Source organism: Myotis nattereri (genome assembly GCF_964212035.1).
Source record: "Myotis nattereri genome assembly, chromosome: 13".
Lineage (NCBI taxonomy): Eukaryota > Metazoa > Chordata > Mammalia > Chiroptera > Vespertilionidae > Myotis > Myotis nattereri.
In genome coordinates, this window is record NC_138088.1 from 28943603 (window position 1) to 28962987 (window position 19385).

At 36.8% G+C, this 19385-nt stretch overlaps 1 protein-coding gene across 1 annotated transcript in view; it reads left to right on the forward strand.

Moving 5' to 3' along the window:
* The window catches only part of IPMK (inositol polyphosphate multikinase), a 28915-nt gene that overhangs the window by 1959 nt on the left and 7571 nt on the right, over window positions 1-19385 (forward strand). The window contains exons 2-4 of the mRNA XM_081104474.1: window positions 11115-11200; window positions 16579-16675; window positions 19180-19352. Coding sequence (XP_080960600.1) covers window positions 11115-11200; window positions 16579-16675; window positions 19180-19352 — 356 coding nt within the window. The remainder of the gene's footprint in view (window positions 1-11114; window positions 11201-16578; window positions 16676-19179; window positions 19353-19385) is intronic.

Here is a 19385-nt window from a genome sequence, read left to right on the forward strand (position 1 = left end):
GTACTTAAGGAGTATTGCTAATAGATGTATACCTATTGATTTATATTGATAATTGTAATGATAATATTCCTAATACACTATTCTAGAGGCCCGAATAAATCATTGTTTCCTAAGGGTACCTAGAGATTGACTTCTGGGTAAAGGAGAAGAGATAAGCAAAAAAACCCCAAGATAAGCACAATCTTCGATGATTGTCACTTAAGACTGTAACCACTGCTTATCAAAGTATATAATAGCCTATTCAGAGAGTTGTCTCTGACTCATTACAAATGTACCTTGAATGTGACTTACAACTACATTGGGAACAGTGACTGAAGAATTTGTCACCCAAATTACCTAAGTAAGAGAGTAATTTAGATTCTAGAGGAAGGAGTCCATTCAACTTAAAATAAACTGTTTTCATTTTTGTAAGACTAAGGGACTGTCTTTGTATCACCAGTACACAATACCTCAAACATACTATGCTATTTAATAAATATTTGATGAATTTAATTCTCATTTATTTACACAGTCTTGCTTATATTGTTAGTGAAAGGACACTATGACAATCTTCCCTATTCCTAAAATGCATAACAAGATGGTCAGCAATTCAGAGCTCAAGAATTTATGTCTCTCTACTATAACAAAGCACATAAGAGTTGTCAAGTATATCATGTAGGTCATAGTTTGGTTTGGCTGTCAACTGAAATTCTCAGAATAAACTTTCTTAAAAACCTTGTGTGAATATTTGTCTAAAATGTTTGTTACTATTGGTACGTAACCAGAGTTTTCCGATTTAGGATTGGTACCTTAGTGATTTTCAAAAAGGAGTTGTTGGTGTGAATGAAAAAATTGTTCAGGAAAGTAACCTAACAGTGTAATCTGATCATAAATTCCTAACTGGGCAGGTCATGAATAGGTGTATAACTTTAGTAAAAGATTTATCTTTGCCTTAAGCAAGCCCTGTCCATTGTTTTTTTTGCTAAGATTAACACATTTTTTTAAATAACCACCCTCTAGTCTAGAGAGCACGTACTCTTGTTAACTGTCCTGTAATTCTCTCCTTGCTTTCTTCCTCCTTTATGTAATCTTCCTTAATTTCAAATACATAAAAGAAACTGAAAATTGCCGTTCTTCAGAGTATTTGAAATCTTGCTTCCCAGCAATTGTCATCAGTTTTGGCTTGAATGAACACATAAAAATTCTCTACCGGTTTGGATGTTTTTTACATTGACATTGCCTTTGTTAAATTAAAAATTAAGAACATGGAACCAATAGCATAACAGTACTTGAACAGAAAAATAGATCTTGGTATAGTTAAGTGACAGTATTTTATAGTTCTGATATCAGTTATATTTTATGTTCTTCACTCACATCCTATTTCATCAAAGTACATTGAATTTTTCTAAGAACAATAGTTGTTGTTTTTTTTTTAATTGTAAAAGTAGTACATGATCTTTTAGGGAAAAAATTTCAAGGAGTAAAACAGTATAGTAGTACCTTTCCCCCTATTCTCTCAACTGCAATAGCTGGTAACTATTTCTGGTGTATCCTTTCAAGCCTTTGTTTCTGGGGACATACATAAACACATAACACATTTCAGACTTTTCTTATCAACATATATAAGCAACTTTTTGTTTCTCGTCTGTATTTCATCATGTAAGTATATCCATATTTTTGTACCTAGGATATACTTCATTCTTTTAAAAAATTGTGTTGTATTCTGTAGTGTAGATATATCACAATTTATTCCTCTTGTGTTGGATTTTTATATTTTTATCATTTTGTTATTATGTATTGAACATTCTTGTATACATTGCATATTGTATAACTCTTTCTGTAGGAAAGTTTCACAAATATGTAATTGTTAGCAATTTAAATTCCCAAACTTCACCCAAGTTAGCATAAAGTCCTTTTTGTTTTAATATATAACATGTACCATTAATTTCTTTCAAAAGTCCTTAAAGATTTAAACAAATAGTTGATATCTCATATTTGTGCCCTGGTCCACTTTAGGATATAGAATAAGGTAGTCTACAGGGAAAAGGGATTCAAACTGATACTGTTTTTGGGGAAAAACCCACAACTTTTGTAGTTTACTGGTTTATTTTATTAAATATCCTCTGAAACTAATTGACTTAAAATAATTTCAAACTTACAGAAAAGTTGTAAGAATAATACAGAGAACTTAACATTTTTCTGAATTTTTGACTATTCATTTATTTTTTTCCTGAACTATTTACTTAAGTATATATCTGTAACTACAGCACATTTATAAAATACTAGAGGCCCAGTCTATGAAATTTGTGCACAGGTAGGGTCCCTAGAAACTGCTGCTGCTGCTGCTGCTAGTGGGGCCAGAGGGGGGAGGGGGAGGAGTGGGGGGAGGGGCCAGCTGGCCCCACCCCTGGTCGAACTTCTGGGTCCAGGGGACAGTTTGCATATTAGGCTTTTATTATATAGGATAGGCAATTTAACAGTGATACAATGCTCTTATCTAATCTGTAGTCCATATTCCAATTTTTCAGCTGTTCCAATAATGTCTTTCATCGTATTTGTTTTTGTCTTCACAGGATCTAGTTCAGGATCATTTATTGCATTTAGTTGTCATGTCTCTTAGATTCCTCTAATTTGTATTAGTTCCCCAGCCTTTGTTTTTTATAACATTGTCATTTTTTAAGAATATAGGCTAGTTATTTATGAGATATTCTTTAATTTGGATTTCTGATGGGTTCTCATGATGAAATTCAGGTAATGCATTTCTGGTTGGAATATTATACAAGTGTATCCTATTTATTTTTAAAACATTTTTTATTGATGTTTAGAGAGAGGAAGGGAGAGGGAGAAAGAGAAACATGATGTGAGAGCGAGGCATCCATCTGCTGTCTCCTGCATGTCCCCTACGTGGGATTGTGCCCGTAATCAGGGCATGTGTCATTGTGGAGAATCAAGCCAGCAACCTTTCTGTGCACAGATCGAGGTCCAACCAACTAAGCCACACCTGCCAGGGCCTAGTGTATCCTCTTTAAGGTATCACATCTGGAGGCTCACAATGTCCACCTGCCCATTATTAATTTTGATCATCTGGCCCAAGTTTGGTCTGGCTTCTCCAGTATATTGTTAATATTTTCCCCCTTTCAACTAATAAGCATCTGTGGGGAAATGTTTTAATTTTAAGATCATACAGATATCCAGCTCTTCATCATACTTTACCCCTAGATTTGGCATCTATTACTGATTCTTGCCTAATAATTTTTCTAGTGGAAAAATTAGTATTTTCTTCTGGTTCTACCACTCCCTCTATGTTAATAATCAGCATTTCATATTGATACTTTCCCTTATACCGAGGGTATGTGGTTGGAAACTCTTAAAAAGTTATTTGGATTAGGGCTTTTGGGGGTTTATTTTTAGCTCCCCCTTCTCTATGGTCATGTTCTTTTGAAGTACAGTTGGATTCATTTGTTTCTGTTTAAACTTAGTTCTTCATGTTTCTGTTTAAACTTAGTTCCTAGTTTATTTAGCTAGATATTTTTGAAAGCCTATTAAAAAAGTCAAACTTTACATAAAGGTATATCAGAAGTGTCACGCCATTCCCTATCACTGTACCCCATTCCTTAGCATCCCTTGTAGGTAACCAGTTTATTGTGTTTTGATTTTTCATTTCTGTTTTTTGTTACAGAAAGAAGCAGATCTAGGTCTTCTCATTTCTCTTTTCAAAACAAAAAACAGTGTGCTCTATATATTGTTTTGTATTTTGCTTTTTAAACTTAACAGTATATCCTAGAAGTCACTAATATCAGTTCATGGACAGCTTCCTCATAACTCAGTTGTATTCCATTGTGCACATATACCCCGTTCTTTTCAGTCAGTTATCTGGATTTGCTTTTGGACTTTCATGTATTTACTTTCACTGATTTGTTAATCCTAGAAATAATACCTCACTGTCTTGATTCAAGTTGCTTTAGAATAAGTCTTGATGTACTGAAGAGTAAGCATTCCACTTTGTTTTCAAGGTTATCTTGACTTTTTCTGGACCTTTGCATTTCCTTATAGATTTTAAATCAACATATCATTTTTCACAAGAAACGTAATAAGATTTTGAATCTACATATTGCTTTTGTATCTGTTTTGAATCTACATATCATTTTCTGTGGTGTATGATAATGATTTTGCAGAACCATTTAAGACTAACTTATAAGCATCATGATTCCTTCCCTCTAAATAACTAAGTGTATGTCTCTTTTAAGAAAAGAATGTTTTCTTAATCATGAGACAATTATCAAGTTCAGAATATTCAACATTTGGCTTTTACCATTATCCTATAATATCCGTTTATAGCAATTTACCCCCATCCAGGATCACACATTGCACTTAGTTGTTATGACTCCATAGGCATTTGGAGCAGTTTTTTATCTTTTCTTTATTTTTCATAACCATGAAATAGTTGAACAGTATAGGCATATGGGTTTTTATTTTATTTTTTTAAAATATATTTTATTGATTATTTTGCAGAGAGGAAGGTAGAGGGATAGAGAGTTAGAAACATCGATGAGAGAGAAACATCAATCAGCTGCCTCCTGCACACCCCCCACTGGGGATGTACCCGAAACAAGGTACATGCCCTTGACCAGAATTGAACCCGGGACCCTTGAGAGTCCACAGGCTGACGCTCTATCCACTGAGCCAAACCGGTTAGGGCGCATATGGGTTTTTAGGATATCCTATAAATTAAGTTTGTCAGGCTGTTGTCTCATGATTGGATTCAGATAAATGCATTTTTGATAAAATATATATTAGTTATGTTGTATTCTTGGACCATCATATTATAAGACACAGAATGTCAGTTGCATTACTGGATGTAACTTTGATTTCCTGGTTAAGTGTTGTCTGCCATATTTTCCACTGTAAAGTTTTCATTTTTCCTATTGTAATGAAGTAATTATTTAGAGGAATATTTTAGACTGTTAAATATCCTGTTCCTAATCAAAGTTTTCACCCAGTGTTAAAAGCATCCATTGACAATATCTGACCAACTTACTTATTGCTATGATAGTTGCAAAATGGTAATATTCAGTCATTCCTGTTACATTTGTTAGTTGGTATTTTCCTTTAGTTTCCCTTGTCTCCTCTTTCTTTTTTCTCCTTCCTTCTTTCCTTCCTTCCTGCCTTCCTTCCTTCCTTCCTCCCCTACCCCCCTCTTTCTCATTCATTCATTCATTCATTCATTCATTATTAGGTTTGACTAGTAGTCTTTTCAAACTTCCATGGATAGATCTTAGTCCAGCCGTGGGCAAACTACGGCCCGCGGGCCAGATCTGGCCCGTTTGAAATGAATAAAACTAAAAAAAAAAAAAAAAAGACCGTACCCTTTTATGTAATGATGTTTACTTTGAATTTATATTAGTTCACACAAACACTCCATCCATGCTTTTGTTCCGGCCCTCCCGTCCAGTTTAAGAACCCATTGTGGCCCTCGAGTCAAAAAGTTTGCCCACCCCTGTCTTAGTCATTATTGTTGCTGCTCATTTTGATGCTCATGTCCCAGATTTGGGCAGTGGGAGCTTTCTCAAGCTGGCTCCTGTGTCTTTTAAACATTTCCCTTTTTTTTTTTTCTTTGAAAGCATTTTCTCACTTTCTGCCATAATAAGATGTTTGATGTTCATCTTATACTTTCCCTGTCCCAGCCCTGGAATGAGCCAATTTTTCTTCAAGAAATCTGGTTCCTTTAGGGGTAAATGGTGTTTAAAACTAAGATCGAGCACTGGGTATATCATTGCTCCTTGTGTGTAGTTGCTGTTTGTCTTCTCAGCAGATTGGACTAAGAAGTACATAATTTTGTATTCTTAAAAATTTGAGTTTATATTTACCTATAATTTAAAGCTAATACTGCAGGGTTCTTCTTTGCTTCTTCTGTATTTGTGTCTCCTTTTTTTCTCATTGAGACTCCTGTCTCCTCAAAACATCAACATACTTACTAATTTTGAAATATTTAAATGAATCTTGCATTCCTGGAATAAAGTCCACATGGTCATGATAAATTACCCTGTATATATTGCTGGATTAGGTTTCCTAATGTTTTATTAAAGATTTCTGTGACTATGTTCATTTGAGAGAATGGTCTGTAATTTTTTTTAAGCCTTTGTTGGGGTTTTAAAAAAATCAAGAATATGTTGGCTTCCCCACAAAATATGTGGGGAATTGTTTACTATTTTTCTGTTTTTCTGAACAAATTTGGTAAGATTGGTATTATTTTTTTTCTAAATGTTTGATAGAATTTACTAGTGAAGTATTTCAGCCTATGATTGTTTCCGGATATTTAAAATTTTGAATTCAGTGTTTTTTGTAGACATGGGTCAACTCAGATTTTCCATTTCTTCTTGTGTCAATTTTAATAATTAGTCTCTAAAGGAAAGTGTTCATTTCGCCTAAGTTGTTGGGTTTATTGGTGTGAAGTTCATAATTCTCTTATGCTTTTAATGTTTGTAGGATTTGTACTGTTATCTTTTATTTATTCCTGGTAATGGGAATTTATGTTTGCTTTTTCTTTTCTTAATCTGTCTAGCTAGAGGTTTATCAGAGAACCTTTTAATTTCATTGGCATTTCTCCATTGTCTTTATTTATTTATTTATTTATTTATTTATTTATTTTGGCTCCCGTCTTTCCAGTTATTTGGGGTCAATATGTTCTTTTTCCAGCATTTTAGGTTGGAACCATTAAAAAAATTGTTTTTGGTAAAAAATATATTTTTATTGATTTCAGAGAGAGGAAGGGAGAGGGAGAGAGAGGTAGAAACATCAATGATGAGAGAGAATCATTGATTGGCTGTTTCCTGAATGCCGAGCCCGAAACCCAGGCATGTGCCCCGACCGGGAATCGGGAATCAAACCACAACCGCCTGGTTCATAGGTCAAGGCTCAGCCACTGAGTCATGCCGTCCAGGCTGGAACCTTCTTTTTACTTTTCTAATACAAGCATTTAAAATGACACATTTTCCACTAAGCACTAAGCAGTATTTTTTAGCTGCATTACACAAATTTTGATGTGTTTAGTTTTCATTATCATTTAGCAAAAAATATTTTCTAATATTTATCCCTTCTGAATTTTGATTCATGGATTAAATAGAAGTGTATTTACCTTTATTCTATTTGGTATTTTTCCAAATATGTTATTGTTATTTCCATTATGGTCAGAGAATAATCTCTATGTGATTTTAATTCCTTTCGATTTTATCGTCCAGCATGTGGTAAGTCTTGGTAGATGTTCCATTTGTCCAGGAAAAAACATATAATCTGTTCTATGTAGCATTCTTTGTCAGTATGGCCAAGTTGTCTGATACTGTTGTTCATGTTTTAGGGAACAGGGGGTGGAATTCTAATGATAGTTTTCTCAGACTGATATTCCACAGATTTTGTGGGTACTTTCTTCTGATTGTTTTCTACTTTCTTTCTTTTTTTCCTTCTTGTGTTTCAATTTGAGTAGTTTCTGTTAACCTGTCATTAAATTAACTGATTTCTTCCTCTGCTACTTTGTGTCTACTGATGAACCCATAGAAAGCATTTTTGTCTCTGTTATATGTCTTTTATTACTAATATTCTATTTACTCAAAATTCCTCTCTACTGAAATTCCTTATCTTTTCATGCATCTGTCTACTACCTTTTCTGTTATCACCTTTAACATATTAGTTATGGTTATTTTAAGCTTCTTTGATAATTACAACATCAGTGTCACCTCAAACTGTTCTATTTGTTGCATTATCTTTTGACAGTGATTTTTTACCCTTTTTCATTTGTCTTATCATTTTTTTATTAAATTCTAGACATTATGTGTAGGATTTAAACAACTTATGCAAACAGTATTTTTGCCTGAAATTAAAATATCTGTTCTGCTAGACTATTAATGTTGGTGATTGAACCAGTTTAGTCAGTAGAAACAAGTTTGAATTTTGTAGTTGTTATGATTACATTCTGTTATGGACTGAATGTTGTGTTCCCTAAAATTCATATGTTAAAAAAACAACCCCCAATACGATTGTATTTGGAGATAGGGCTTTAACGGAGGTAAGTAAGATTAATGAGGTCACAAGGGTGGAGGCATGATCGAGTGGGATTCTTGTTCTTATAAAAAGAGACATGAGAGAGTGTTTTCTCTCTCACTCTCACCCTCTTCCCTGCCCCCCTCCCACTCCTCCTCTCCCTCATTCCCTTCTCCCCTACAATGTGAGAACAAAGTGAGAAGGCTACAATCCAGGAATACAGCTCTTACCAGGAGCCAAATTGGTTGGCACCTTGAACTGGGACTTTTAGCCTCTAGGACTGTGAGAAAATAAATATTTGCTGTTTAAACCGTATGTCCATGGTATTTTGTTATGGAAGCCTGAGCAGACTAATACACTTTCAGTGCTCTGTGGGCTTGAAATTCCTCTGTTATCCTATACCAATTTGTGCACCACTGGGGTCCCTTGGCCTGGCCTGTAGGATCGGGCTGAAACCGGCTCTCTGACATCCCCCAGAGGTCCCAGATTGTGAGGGGGCACAGGCCAGGTGCACGTCGGGGTCGGGGAGGGACCACAGGAGGGCCCCAGGGCATGTCCAGCCTGCCTGCTCAGTCCTTACCCCAACAGCAAGCTAACCTATACCGGTTGGAGCATCTGCCCCCTGGTGGTCAGTGCACATGATAGCAACTGATTGAGTGGCCTTAGCATATCATTAGCATATTATGCTTTGATTGGTTGAACGGACGACCGGACACTTAGCATATTAGGCGTTTATTATTTAGGATAGTAAAAGGCTAATATGCAAATTGACCAAACAGCATATTACGCTTTGATTGGTTGAATGGAACGACCAGTCACTGTGACACGCACTGACCACCAAGGGGCAGACGCTCAATGTAGGAGCTGCCCCCTGGTGGTCAGTGCACTCCCACAGGGGGAGCGCTGCTCAGCCAGAAGCCCTGAGGCAGGCTCACAGCCTCTCCCACCTCCACGGCAGTGCTAAGGATGTCCAACTGATAGCTTAGGCAGAGAGCGGGCCTAAGCCATCAGTTGGACATCCCCTGAGGGCTCCTGGACTGTGGACTGTGAGAGGGTGCAGGCTGGGCTGAGGGACCCCCCCCCCCAAGTGCATGAATTTTGTGCACCGGGCCTCTAGTAATCTTATGTTTAGAGAGGCTGGTTTGCCAAAGGATTTTTTCCCCCCAGTAATCCTGTTTAACTCTCTGCTTTAGATCTTTTTTACAATTTCTGTTTCTCTCCTGAACACAAGTAGTGTTTCCCAATCGATGAAATACCTCATCTATTCAGCATTTATAGTCATTTTTTCCTATAACTTTTTTACATGTTTATAATCATTTTAACATCTTTGTTTGCTGATTAAAATTACTTGGTCATCTGTCAACTTCTGTGTTTTTCAGTTGACTTTGTTTTCTCTTGATTATGCATCACGTTTTATTGATTTTTTTTATTGGATTTTTTCACATTTTATTTAAAGAATAGCAGGGAATTTTTTCCCCCCACATAGAGTATAAGTCCTTTCCTCTGTTAAGGTAAGAGGCTGATAAGCCATATTCTTCCTAGAATTTAGTTAAGCTAATGCTGGGCTACAGTCTTAGATTTAGTATTTCTGTTATTGGCTCAGTCTCTCCTCTCCCCCCCCCCCCTCCGCCCCCCTCTTTTAAAATCTTGATACTTTTTCAGGTGGGAGGGATTTGTCTGCAGTTTAAAATACTGTTGGTTTATTTTTGGATTCTGGAATTCATTCACAGGGCGAATGCCTGGGATTACCATATTCTCTTACATGGCTACTTTTTCTGAAAAATTAGATGGGATGTGTTGCAGAATGAGTAGTGTGGGAGAATTGCTGGACCAAGCAATCTGTTAGAACTATTGTCTCTAATCCATCCTGCTACCACACATTGTTGTGTATAGTCAAGCTGATTTTTGCTTGCCTGTCAAAATGTGTTTAATGGCAGGTGCACCTGTATGTAGACTAGGTGCCTGTCCCAAGGAAGAGAAGCTGCCATGGTTCTCTCATTTCTGAATGCTCCATGTTTGCCACCTTCTGGAATTGAGTTCATCAAGGTTTCTTTTTATCTTTCACTCTTCATTGGCTCATAGAAAATGTCTCTCAATCATGGGAGTGAAGGTCTTTCTTGTTCTACATATCCTAACCTTCAGAATTAGACTTTCTCTTCACTAATTTTCAGTTATATTAGACTATTTCTTAAAGTCTCCAGGTCCTTTGACTGCTTACCAACCAATCTTATCCACATGGGTTTATATTTACCTATTCTATATCCAGGTATTAAAACAACTTAATTACTGCAATCTTAAATTGAGACTCTCTGCTTCTGTTGATTAATTTTTGCATTTTTATTATGATTAAAAATTCCTGACACTTGGCAACAGCAATAGAAATTAAGTGGCATATTTTATCAAAGTTTTAAATAGATTTATTTGGACTTGGTATTATATTCTAACTAACATGATTTAATGAAAACTCAATATATGAACATTTAAGATTTTAACATACTTTTGGGAATGAGTCTTCATGGTATAGGGACAGGGCCAGTGCTAGGACATGACTTTAGAAAAAGGCTCCTTATTTGAGTGGGCTGATTATAAAAAGGTGCCCCTTCCTGCTTCTGACTTGGTGCCCCACTTTCCCGTTGGCTAGATGCCCTCATTCTATCTTTGCAACTATACACAGTACATCTGAATCAAGAAAAAAAATGTGCTTTCTTATAACAAATGAGAGAAACTTATAAGAAATTACAAAGTAGAAGATTCATATTGGTCCATCGTTAACATTTTTTTCTCTAAAAAAGTGAGATTGATTTTTGCTACTGCTTTTAACTTGCTTCTTGTTTAACTATAAATTAACATCTCCTGGAAAGTCTGAAGGAGCTATAAGGGAATAGTTGTGGAGACAATAAAACCAAGCTATTTAAAATTTGTGTTCTGGTGCTTTGCATAGAACAAGCACTGAAACATGTTGGTTGAATGTTAAAATTTCCCTTAAATTTATGAAAGTCGTTTACCTCTAACTTCAGGAACAAATCTAAATCTATTCTAGGATGCAAGATACACTATTACAAAAGCATTAAGAAATACAGTATCTAATTTTTGTTCTATAGGTATCTTGCAACATCCAGATGGCACAGTTTTGAAACAGCTACAGCCACCTCCAAGGGGCCCAAGAGAGTTAGAATTCTATAATATGGTAAGTGAGGTAAGATTTGTTTGTTGTATTCATAGTGGTTTTCAGTTTTCTGGTGGTGACTTAGTAAGAAATATATTTGATAGCATGTCTTAGTATAATGTGTGTGTGACTGAAACAAAAGCTTAATGAAATATAACGCTTACCTTTACTGATCCAGCTTAGTATTTTCTATTCCGATCCACTAAATTGATTTTTATTAATGGGTTGTCACCTACATTTTGAAAAACACCTGAGAGACTGTTTATATTTCTCAGAAATGCTGAGTTTAAATGTTTTCACGATAGGATTTCTTAGCCTAGTGCTGATGTGCACTGTAAATCTCCAAAGCAGGGTGGTAAGGGACAGACTTAACATCTAATGAACCATATGACTAGAAGCACCACCTCTGTCTAGTTACAAAACATTTTCATCACCCAAAGAAAACCCTATAACTCTGAAGGCATGATGCTTTGTTCCTCCCTCCTCCCAATCCCTGGCAACCACCAGTCTGTTTATACAATAGGTGACCTTTTGTTTCTGGTTTCTTTTTGGTCTCATATTTTTAAGGTGCACCTGTATTATAGTGTGCATTAGTACTGTGTTCCTGTTTATGACTGAGTAATATTCCATTACACTTACCACATTTTGTGCTTTTGGTGTCACTTATCCATTGATGTACCTTTGGGCTGTTTCTACGTTTTGGCCTTTGTAAGTAGAGCTTCTATGAACATTCATGTACAAATATTTGTTTGAGTACCTGTTTCCAGTTTTTTTTTTTGGTATATATCTAAGACTGGAATTGCTGGGTCATATGATAATTCTACATTTAGCTTTTTGAGGAACTGTCCAATGTTTAACAAAGTGGCTGCACCATTGGACATTTCCATAGCAATGTATGAGGGTTCTAATTGCTCTACATCCTCACCAGCACTTCTTAGTTTTCTTTCTTAAGGGCCATCCAAGTGAGTGTGAAGTGTTGTTACCTCATTGTGGTATATTTTAATTGCATTTCCTTAATGGCTAATGATGTTGGTCATCTTTTCATGTGCTTACTGACCAGGTCTAAATCCTCTCTGGAGTAATGTCTGTTTAGATCCTTTGTTCATTTCTTCATTAGGATGTCTTTTATTTAGTCACTAGAGGCCTGATGTGCAAAATTCGTGCAAGGGGCTTGGCCCTTGCAGCCCCCGCTTCGACCAGAAGGTCGTTTGGCTGTCCGGTCTAATTAGCATATTATGCTTTTATTATTGTAAATAGAAGTTCTTTACATATTCTAGATACAAGTCCCTTGTCAGATATATGATTTACAAATATATTCTCCCATTCTTTGGGTTGTCTTTTCACTTTTTTCATAGTATTCTTCGAAGCTTAAAATTTTTAAATATTGAAATTCAGTGTATCTTTTTTCGTTTTTTTTTGGTCTTGTGCTTTTGGTGTCATATCTAAAGTTATATTTTCTTCTAAATGCTATGATGTTAGCTCTTAACTTTAGGTACAAGTAAAAAGATACAAGCTAAAGTTAAAAAACAAGTACTGTTATACATGCTTTACCATTATTAACTCATTTAACCCTCACAACTACCTATGAGATAGGTACTCTTAGCTTCATTTTATACATGTGTACATTAAGGCATGATTAGTTTAAATAATTTGATCATGATCATGCTAAAGTAAATGGTGGTCCCAGGATTTGAATGTAGGCAGTCTAAGTTCTAGGATATATGTTTTTAGCTGTTACATAATGTCTATTTTTTGAAGAAAGTATTTTATATTTACTCGGTAAAAGTCTTGTACGTAATTTGTTGGATTTATTCTAGGTACCTTATTTTTTGTTTCAGTTGTAAATGGTAGTTCTTGAATTAAGTGGTCCAATGATTGCTAATATATAAGAATAAAATAGATATTTATCTAGTGTTCTTTGTCTAGTAATCTTGGTGAATTCTTTTTAACTCATATTTATCTGAGATTCCCTAACAATTTCAATTGTTTTCTCTATAGATAATTGTATATTTTGTGATTGGAAGTTTTGTTTGTCCTTTTTGAATCCATATACTTCTGTCAAGGACTTCTATTTCAGGGCTCAATAGAAGCAATGATGGGGGTATCTTCCTCTCATATAACAAAAGTGCTTTTAACATTTCCCTGTTAAAATATGTCTTCTTCTAAAGTTTTGGTAGATACTTCTTCCTAGGTTAAGGAAATTGCCTTTTGTGTGAGTCAAGGTTCTGACAAGAGATAAATTATGTATTCTGTCAGTTTAATAAAGGGATTGTTTACCTAGGCGTGGTCAGAGTTAAGATAATGCTATAGCATCCCTGGGCCTCTAAGGGCAAGGAGAGGGAGTGGTTACTGGAACCCAGGGAAGGTAACTTTATGAGAAGGTATGAACTGATAAGGAGGGAACTAGAGAAGTAAATAATCCAACCTCAACTGTCTCCCACTAGTAAGAGAATGACCAGAGGGCAAGGGATCCCACTGATGCAGTTGATTCAGGTCAGCTCTTTGGGAAGAAAATTGTGGAGGTGGAAAGGGAAAATATATAGCATCCTTTCCATTTTTATTTCAGGAAACAATTTAAAGTATGATATGAATAGATATTGAATATTTTTGAACTACCTTTTCTGTATCTATTGAAATTAGCATGAATTTCCTCCTTTAGTCTACTAATGTCATAAATGCCGTTATAGCTATCTAATACTATATCACCTTTCATTTTTTGAAATGAAACCTACTATAATGTCTTTTTTATTTTTAATAATATGAATTACCGAATATTGTTTGCTAGTGTTTTATTTCAGATTTTTCCCAGCCATGCTCATAAATGAGATTGAATTATTATTTTCTTTAAATTTTGTCTTTGGTTGATTCCAAATTCTTTTAGCTGGATAAAATGAGTTGAGGAGCATTTCTTATTGTATTTTGAGGAAGAATTTTTCACATAAAAGATTTTGTTTCTTAAAGGCTTGATAGAACTTACCTATAAATTTATCAGAGCCTTTTGCCTATCTCTGTTTCATATGTGTGTGTGTGTGTGTGTGTGTGTGTGTGTGTGTGTGTGTATCAGAGAAAAAGGGAGAGGGAGAGAAACATTAATGATGAGAGAGAGTCATCCATTGGCTACTGCCTGTACACCCCCTCCCGGGGATCGAGCCTGAAGCCCAGGCAAGTGCCCTGATTGGGAATCGTGAGGATCGAACTGTGACCTCCTGGTTCATAGGTCGATGCTCAACCGCTGAGCCACGCATGCTGGGAATGCCTGTCTCTGTTTCTCTTTCTTCCTTTCCTCCTTTCTATCCTTCTTCTTTTTTTAATCTTCATCCGAGGATATCTTTTCCCGTTGATCTTTAGAGAGAGAGGAAGGTGGGGGGGAGAGAGAGAGAGATGTGAGAGACACATTTGCCTGTATGGGAATGGGGGATTGAACCTGCAACCCCAGTATGTGCCCTTGACCAGGAATCGAACCAGCATCCTCTTGGTGCATGGTTTGACAGTCAAGCACTGAGCCACACTGGCCAGGCATTTTCCATCCTTCTTTTTCCCTTTTATTCTTTTCTTTGTTCCTGGAAAGGGGCATTTTTTTTTTAATGTATTTTATTGATTTTTTACAGAGAGGAAGGGAGAGGGATAGAGAGTTAGAAACATCAATGAGAGAGAAACATCAAACAGCTGCCTCCTGCACACCCCCTAGTGGGGATTTGCCCGAAACCAAGGTACATACCCCTGACCTTAATCGAACCTGGGACCCTTCAGTCTGCAGGCCTACGCTCTATCCACTGAGCCAAACCAGTTAGGGCAAGGGGCATATTTTTAACCATAGTGGAGACTTTGTCTGAGCTCTGTTTGGCTCTCAGTAAAGCAGACCCATATCTCTTTCCCTCCTCTATGGAGAGGACAATGTGGATTAAGCTGAAAAATTACCTACTAAAAGTGAGAAAGGGATTAGACCAGGGGTGGACAAACTTTTTGACTCGAGGGCCACAATGGGTTCTTAAACTGGACCAGAGGGCCGGAACAAAAGCATGGATGGAGTGTTTGTGTGAACTAATACATGTTAACACTGCTGCTGGTGAAGGAGCGGAGGGGAGAGCAAGAGAACCCTCCGCTCTTTCGGCTCCCCGGGCCGGATAGAACAGCCAAACGGGCCGGATCTGGCCTGCGGGCCGTAGTTTGCCCACGGCTGGATTAGACTACTGCTTGAGAACTGTGGAATTATTTTGAGTGTTTTACAAATGGTTGCCTCATCAACAACAAAAAAAGTACTTACAAAGTGTGTATACTACAACATACTTGTAAAAACACTGCATTGTGCTCACATTCCCTTAAATGTTCCCAAAGATGCTCAGCTACTAAGGAGAGGCAGAGACAGCTTGGCGAAAAAGATAAGGGTGAGGGGCGTGGGAGGCTATGGAAGGAGAAAGCAGCCTTCCAGTTAAACATCAGCCCTCAGTTTAAAGGTCAGTTGTGCACATGCAGACCCCTGGATGTTTATTGGAATTATGCTTAATCCCTGGATGCCCTGGCCTAGAGCACCATGTAAACATGTGTCCTCCCAAGATTACTCGCCCTACTGATTGTATCTAAAGATAAAAATTCCAATAAAGGCCTAACGAGGCGGGCAATAGAGGCGGCCTGGCTTTTCAGCTGGGGGTCTGCATAAGCGCAGGCTTGTTTGGGAAGGTCAAGGAATAATTAGGGGCACTGTCTTCGACACTCCCTTGTCTCCCCTAAGTCAGAATTCCACACACTTCCCTTTTATCAGCATGTCCTCCTTACAAACTTTCCAACCAAGGCTCATGCTTCCCAACATCTAGACATGTCTAATATTTTCTAGAATTATTACTGCTTATATATCAACAAATTAAGTGAGCAATGATTAGAATTACGTTGAGGTGAAGGATATTTTTTTTAAAAAGGTAAAACCACAATTTCCTTACAGATATCAAATATGTACGTGTTAAAGATTTTGTTAAACTTATTATTTAATGAGGGAACTAGGCAGATGTTAAAACTGGTTCAAAAAAAAAGTCAAAGAAGCACACATTTATATGAAATAAAGGGAAGTTGAAATGAATTTAGGAATGTTCACTAAACTCCCACCTTCCATGAAAGTTCTGAGAACCTTCCCTGGCCAGAATTTATTTGTAAGAATTATTTTGCATCTGCTAAGGGTTATCTACAGCTTATTTTGTTGTAAAATAGTTCAAGGACAGTGAAAGGCTAGAATTAGATAACCTAAACAATACATAATTTTTCACTGGAAACACAGTGTACTCTTTTTTTTGCTTATTCAAAATTTTAGATATATTATGATAAACAGTATTATTTTATTTGAGAAAAGTGTAGGGCACTTGTAAAACAGTATAAGAAACTAATATGCAAGTTCTCTTTCTCTCTTTCAGGTTTATGCTGCTGATTGTACCGATGGTGTTCTTTTAGAGCTACGAAAATATTTGCCAAAATATTACGGCATCTGGTCACCTCCCACTGCACCAAATGGTAAGTTTTTAGATAAAAACTTTTATTCTTAATTCAGGAGAGTGGTTTTATAAAAGGTTTATATAAAAGTGAGCCTAGTATTATAAACACTGAATACATGTGTGATTTTTTTTCTAATAATTCTCTACTTCATTAAAGAAACTTATTAATACTTTTGCTCTTCACAACCAGTTTCTTAAATGGTATATACAAATTAATGATCAGTCTGTTATAATTGAATGAAAATATATATGCTAGTACTTAATACTGTATTAATTTACAGATGTTCACTTTTTTGTAATTTCTGGGCAATTTTTTTTTTTTTTCATTTTGAATAGGAGAAAACATCAGAAAATATATTTTCCTTGCATAACTTCCTCCCTGTCTCATATCCCACTTCTTCGTCCCACACTTCAGGGCTTTAAATTGCAATATTTAAAAAAATACCAGTAAGTTTTATAGAGGACAAACTGATCTATGTAAGGGCACAACATTTCTCTCTTAATATTAGTTAATACTTGAAGCAGTATTTGCCACTTCTGGGCCTTTGAGCAGACAGAATTTAATTAAACAAGCAGCTTGACTGTGTAACTATTGAAGAAGGTTGGTGAATGGGGTAAGAGTTTGAAACTTGACTGAGTTTAAGAATATCCCATGGGCTTATTAAAATGCATATTAATAGGCTAAACGCCCAGACATTTTGATTAAGAAGGTTTATGTTGGAGTTCAGTGATGTGCTTGTAAAAAGCGACAAGCTTGCCCTGGCTGGGAGTGTTGGCCTGTGGACTGAAGGGTCCCAGGTTCGATTCCAGTCAAGGGCACATGCCCTGTTTGTGGGCTTGATCCCCAATGGGGGTCGTGCAGGAGGCAGCAGATCAATGATTCTCTCTCATCATTGATCTCTCTCTCTCTCTCCCTCTCTCCCTCTCTCCCTCTCTCCCTCTCCCTCTCCCTCTCCCTCTCCCTCTCCCTCTCCCTCTCCCTCTCCCTCTCCCTCTCCCTCTCCCTCTCCCTCTCCCTCTCCCTCTCCCTCTCCCTCTCCTTCTCTCTCTCTCTCCCTCTCCCTTCCTCTCTGAAACCAATAAAAAAATATATATATATTTTTTAAAAGCGACAAGCTTTTTTAATGTACTTAAAAAAGATAGTACTTGGACTGCATTTTGAGAACAGGAAAGAAGGGGGCTCCAGCTTGAGCTTATTCTTTTCCTTAGTTCTTTCTCTTCCTTTGACTTATGGACTGTGTATCAAGTTTCATCAATAGGGAATCATAGTATTCTCCTGTGAGTATCCTTAGTTAGGTAATACTAAATCAGTGGTTCCCCTGGGTATTTAGGATTTGCTATATTTCCGTTGTATGGGAGTGGGGAAAAGTAGCCTAGGCTCTTTCTCCCCCCCCCCCCTTTTTGTCCCCCCCTTCCTTCCTTCTTGTCTATTAGTCCCAAATGTATATGTTTCTGATTCAGATCAGCATGTTGCTTAAATTATTTCACACGTCATTGTGATTATAGAGATTTCCATTGTAATGTAAGATACCTAGATTTCAATGAATTTTGCTACTGATTAATGTTTAACTTAGAACATTATTTAATCACTAGTGGCCTGGTGCACAAAATTCGTGCACATTAAAAGGGAATTAATTAGAGGAAATATTTTAATATTGCTCTTTGCCCTTTCTCTATAATAGAAGTGTCAGAGATGAAAGGAAATTAGTAAAATGTATATGAAAATCTCCCTCCTGTCAGAGTCTGGGGTGTGCCGCGAGACCCAGAGTCAAGTCCCCGTCCACCGGCGCGTGTCTCAAAATCACGTGAGACCCAGACCTGGCCGGCCCCACCCCCATCAAGCCCGGGGGGGGGGGGGGGGGGAGGGTCACGGCCTCAGGTCCCCTGGCTGGAGGGTGTGATGACCATTTACATATTAGCTCTTTATTATATAGGATTATTCCTCAAGAATGTGACTTCTAAAGATTAACAAAGGTTGTTGAGGATGGTGTTAAATGGATATCTAGATACTGTAATTGAGTACTCAGTTTTGAAAGATTGTTTAGAAGGGGTTTTATTGTCTCCACAACTATTTCCTTTATAGTCCTCAGACTTTCTAATAAATACGTGTAAATGTTTATAGAAATTCTTCGGTAATCCATGAGTGCAGTAATCCATGAGAGAGAAACATCTGTTGGCTGCCTCCTGCACGCCCCCTGTGGGATTGAGCACAAACTCTGGGCATGTGCCCTGAAGGGACGACACTCAACTAACCAATTGAGCCACACTGGCCAGGGCTCTCATTGTGCCTTTTTAATGTCCTTGGAAACCTTACATCTACTTCATACCTTTTGCTAATGGTTGAATATTATTTAATCACCCTCCTGCAAGTGTTTCTCTGTGATATTTATACTAATTGTTGACTCTGGAGTTGTTTTAACTTTTTTTCTCAGTTTTAAGTTGTCCTCATTTTGTTTCTCCTGGAAGTTATTTGAGTGGTAATATGTTTGCTTATCACTAATTAAAGTTTTTCTTTCATAACAGATTTATACCTAAAACTGGAAGATGTGACCCATAAATTTAATAAGCCCTGTATAATGGATGTAAAGATAGGGCGAAAAAGCTATGATCCTTTTGCCTCATCTGAGAAGATTCAGCAACAGGTCAGCAAGTACCCATTAATGGAAGAAATTGGGTTCTTGGTGCTTGGCATGAGGGTAAGAGTGATTATTAGTATAATACACATATTT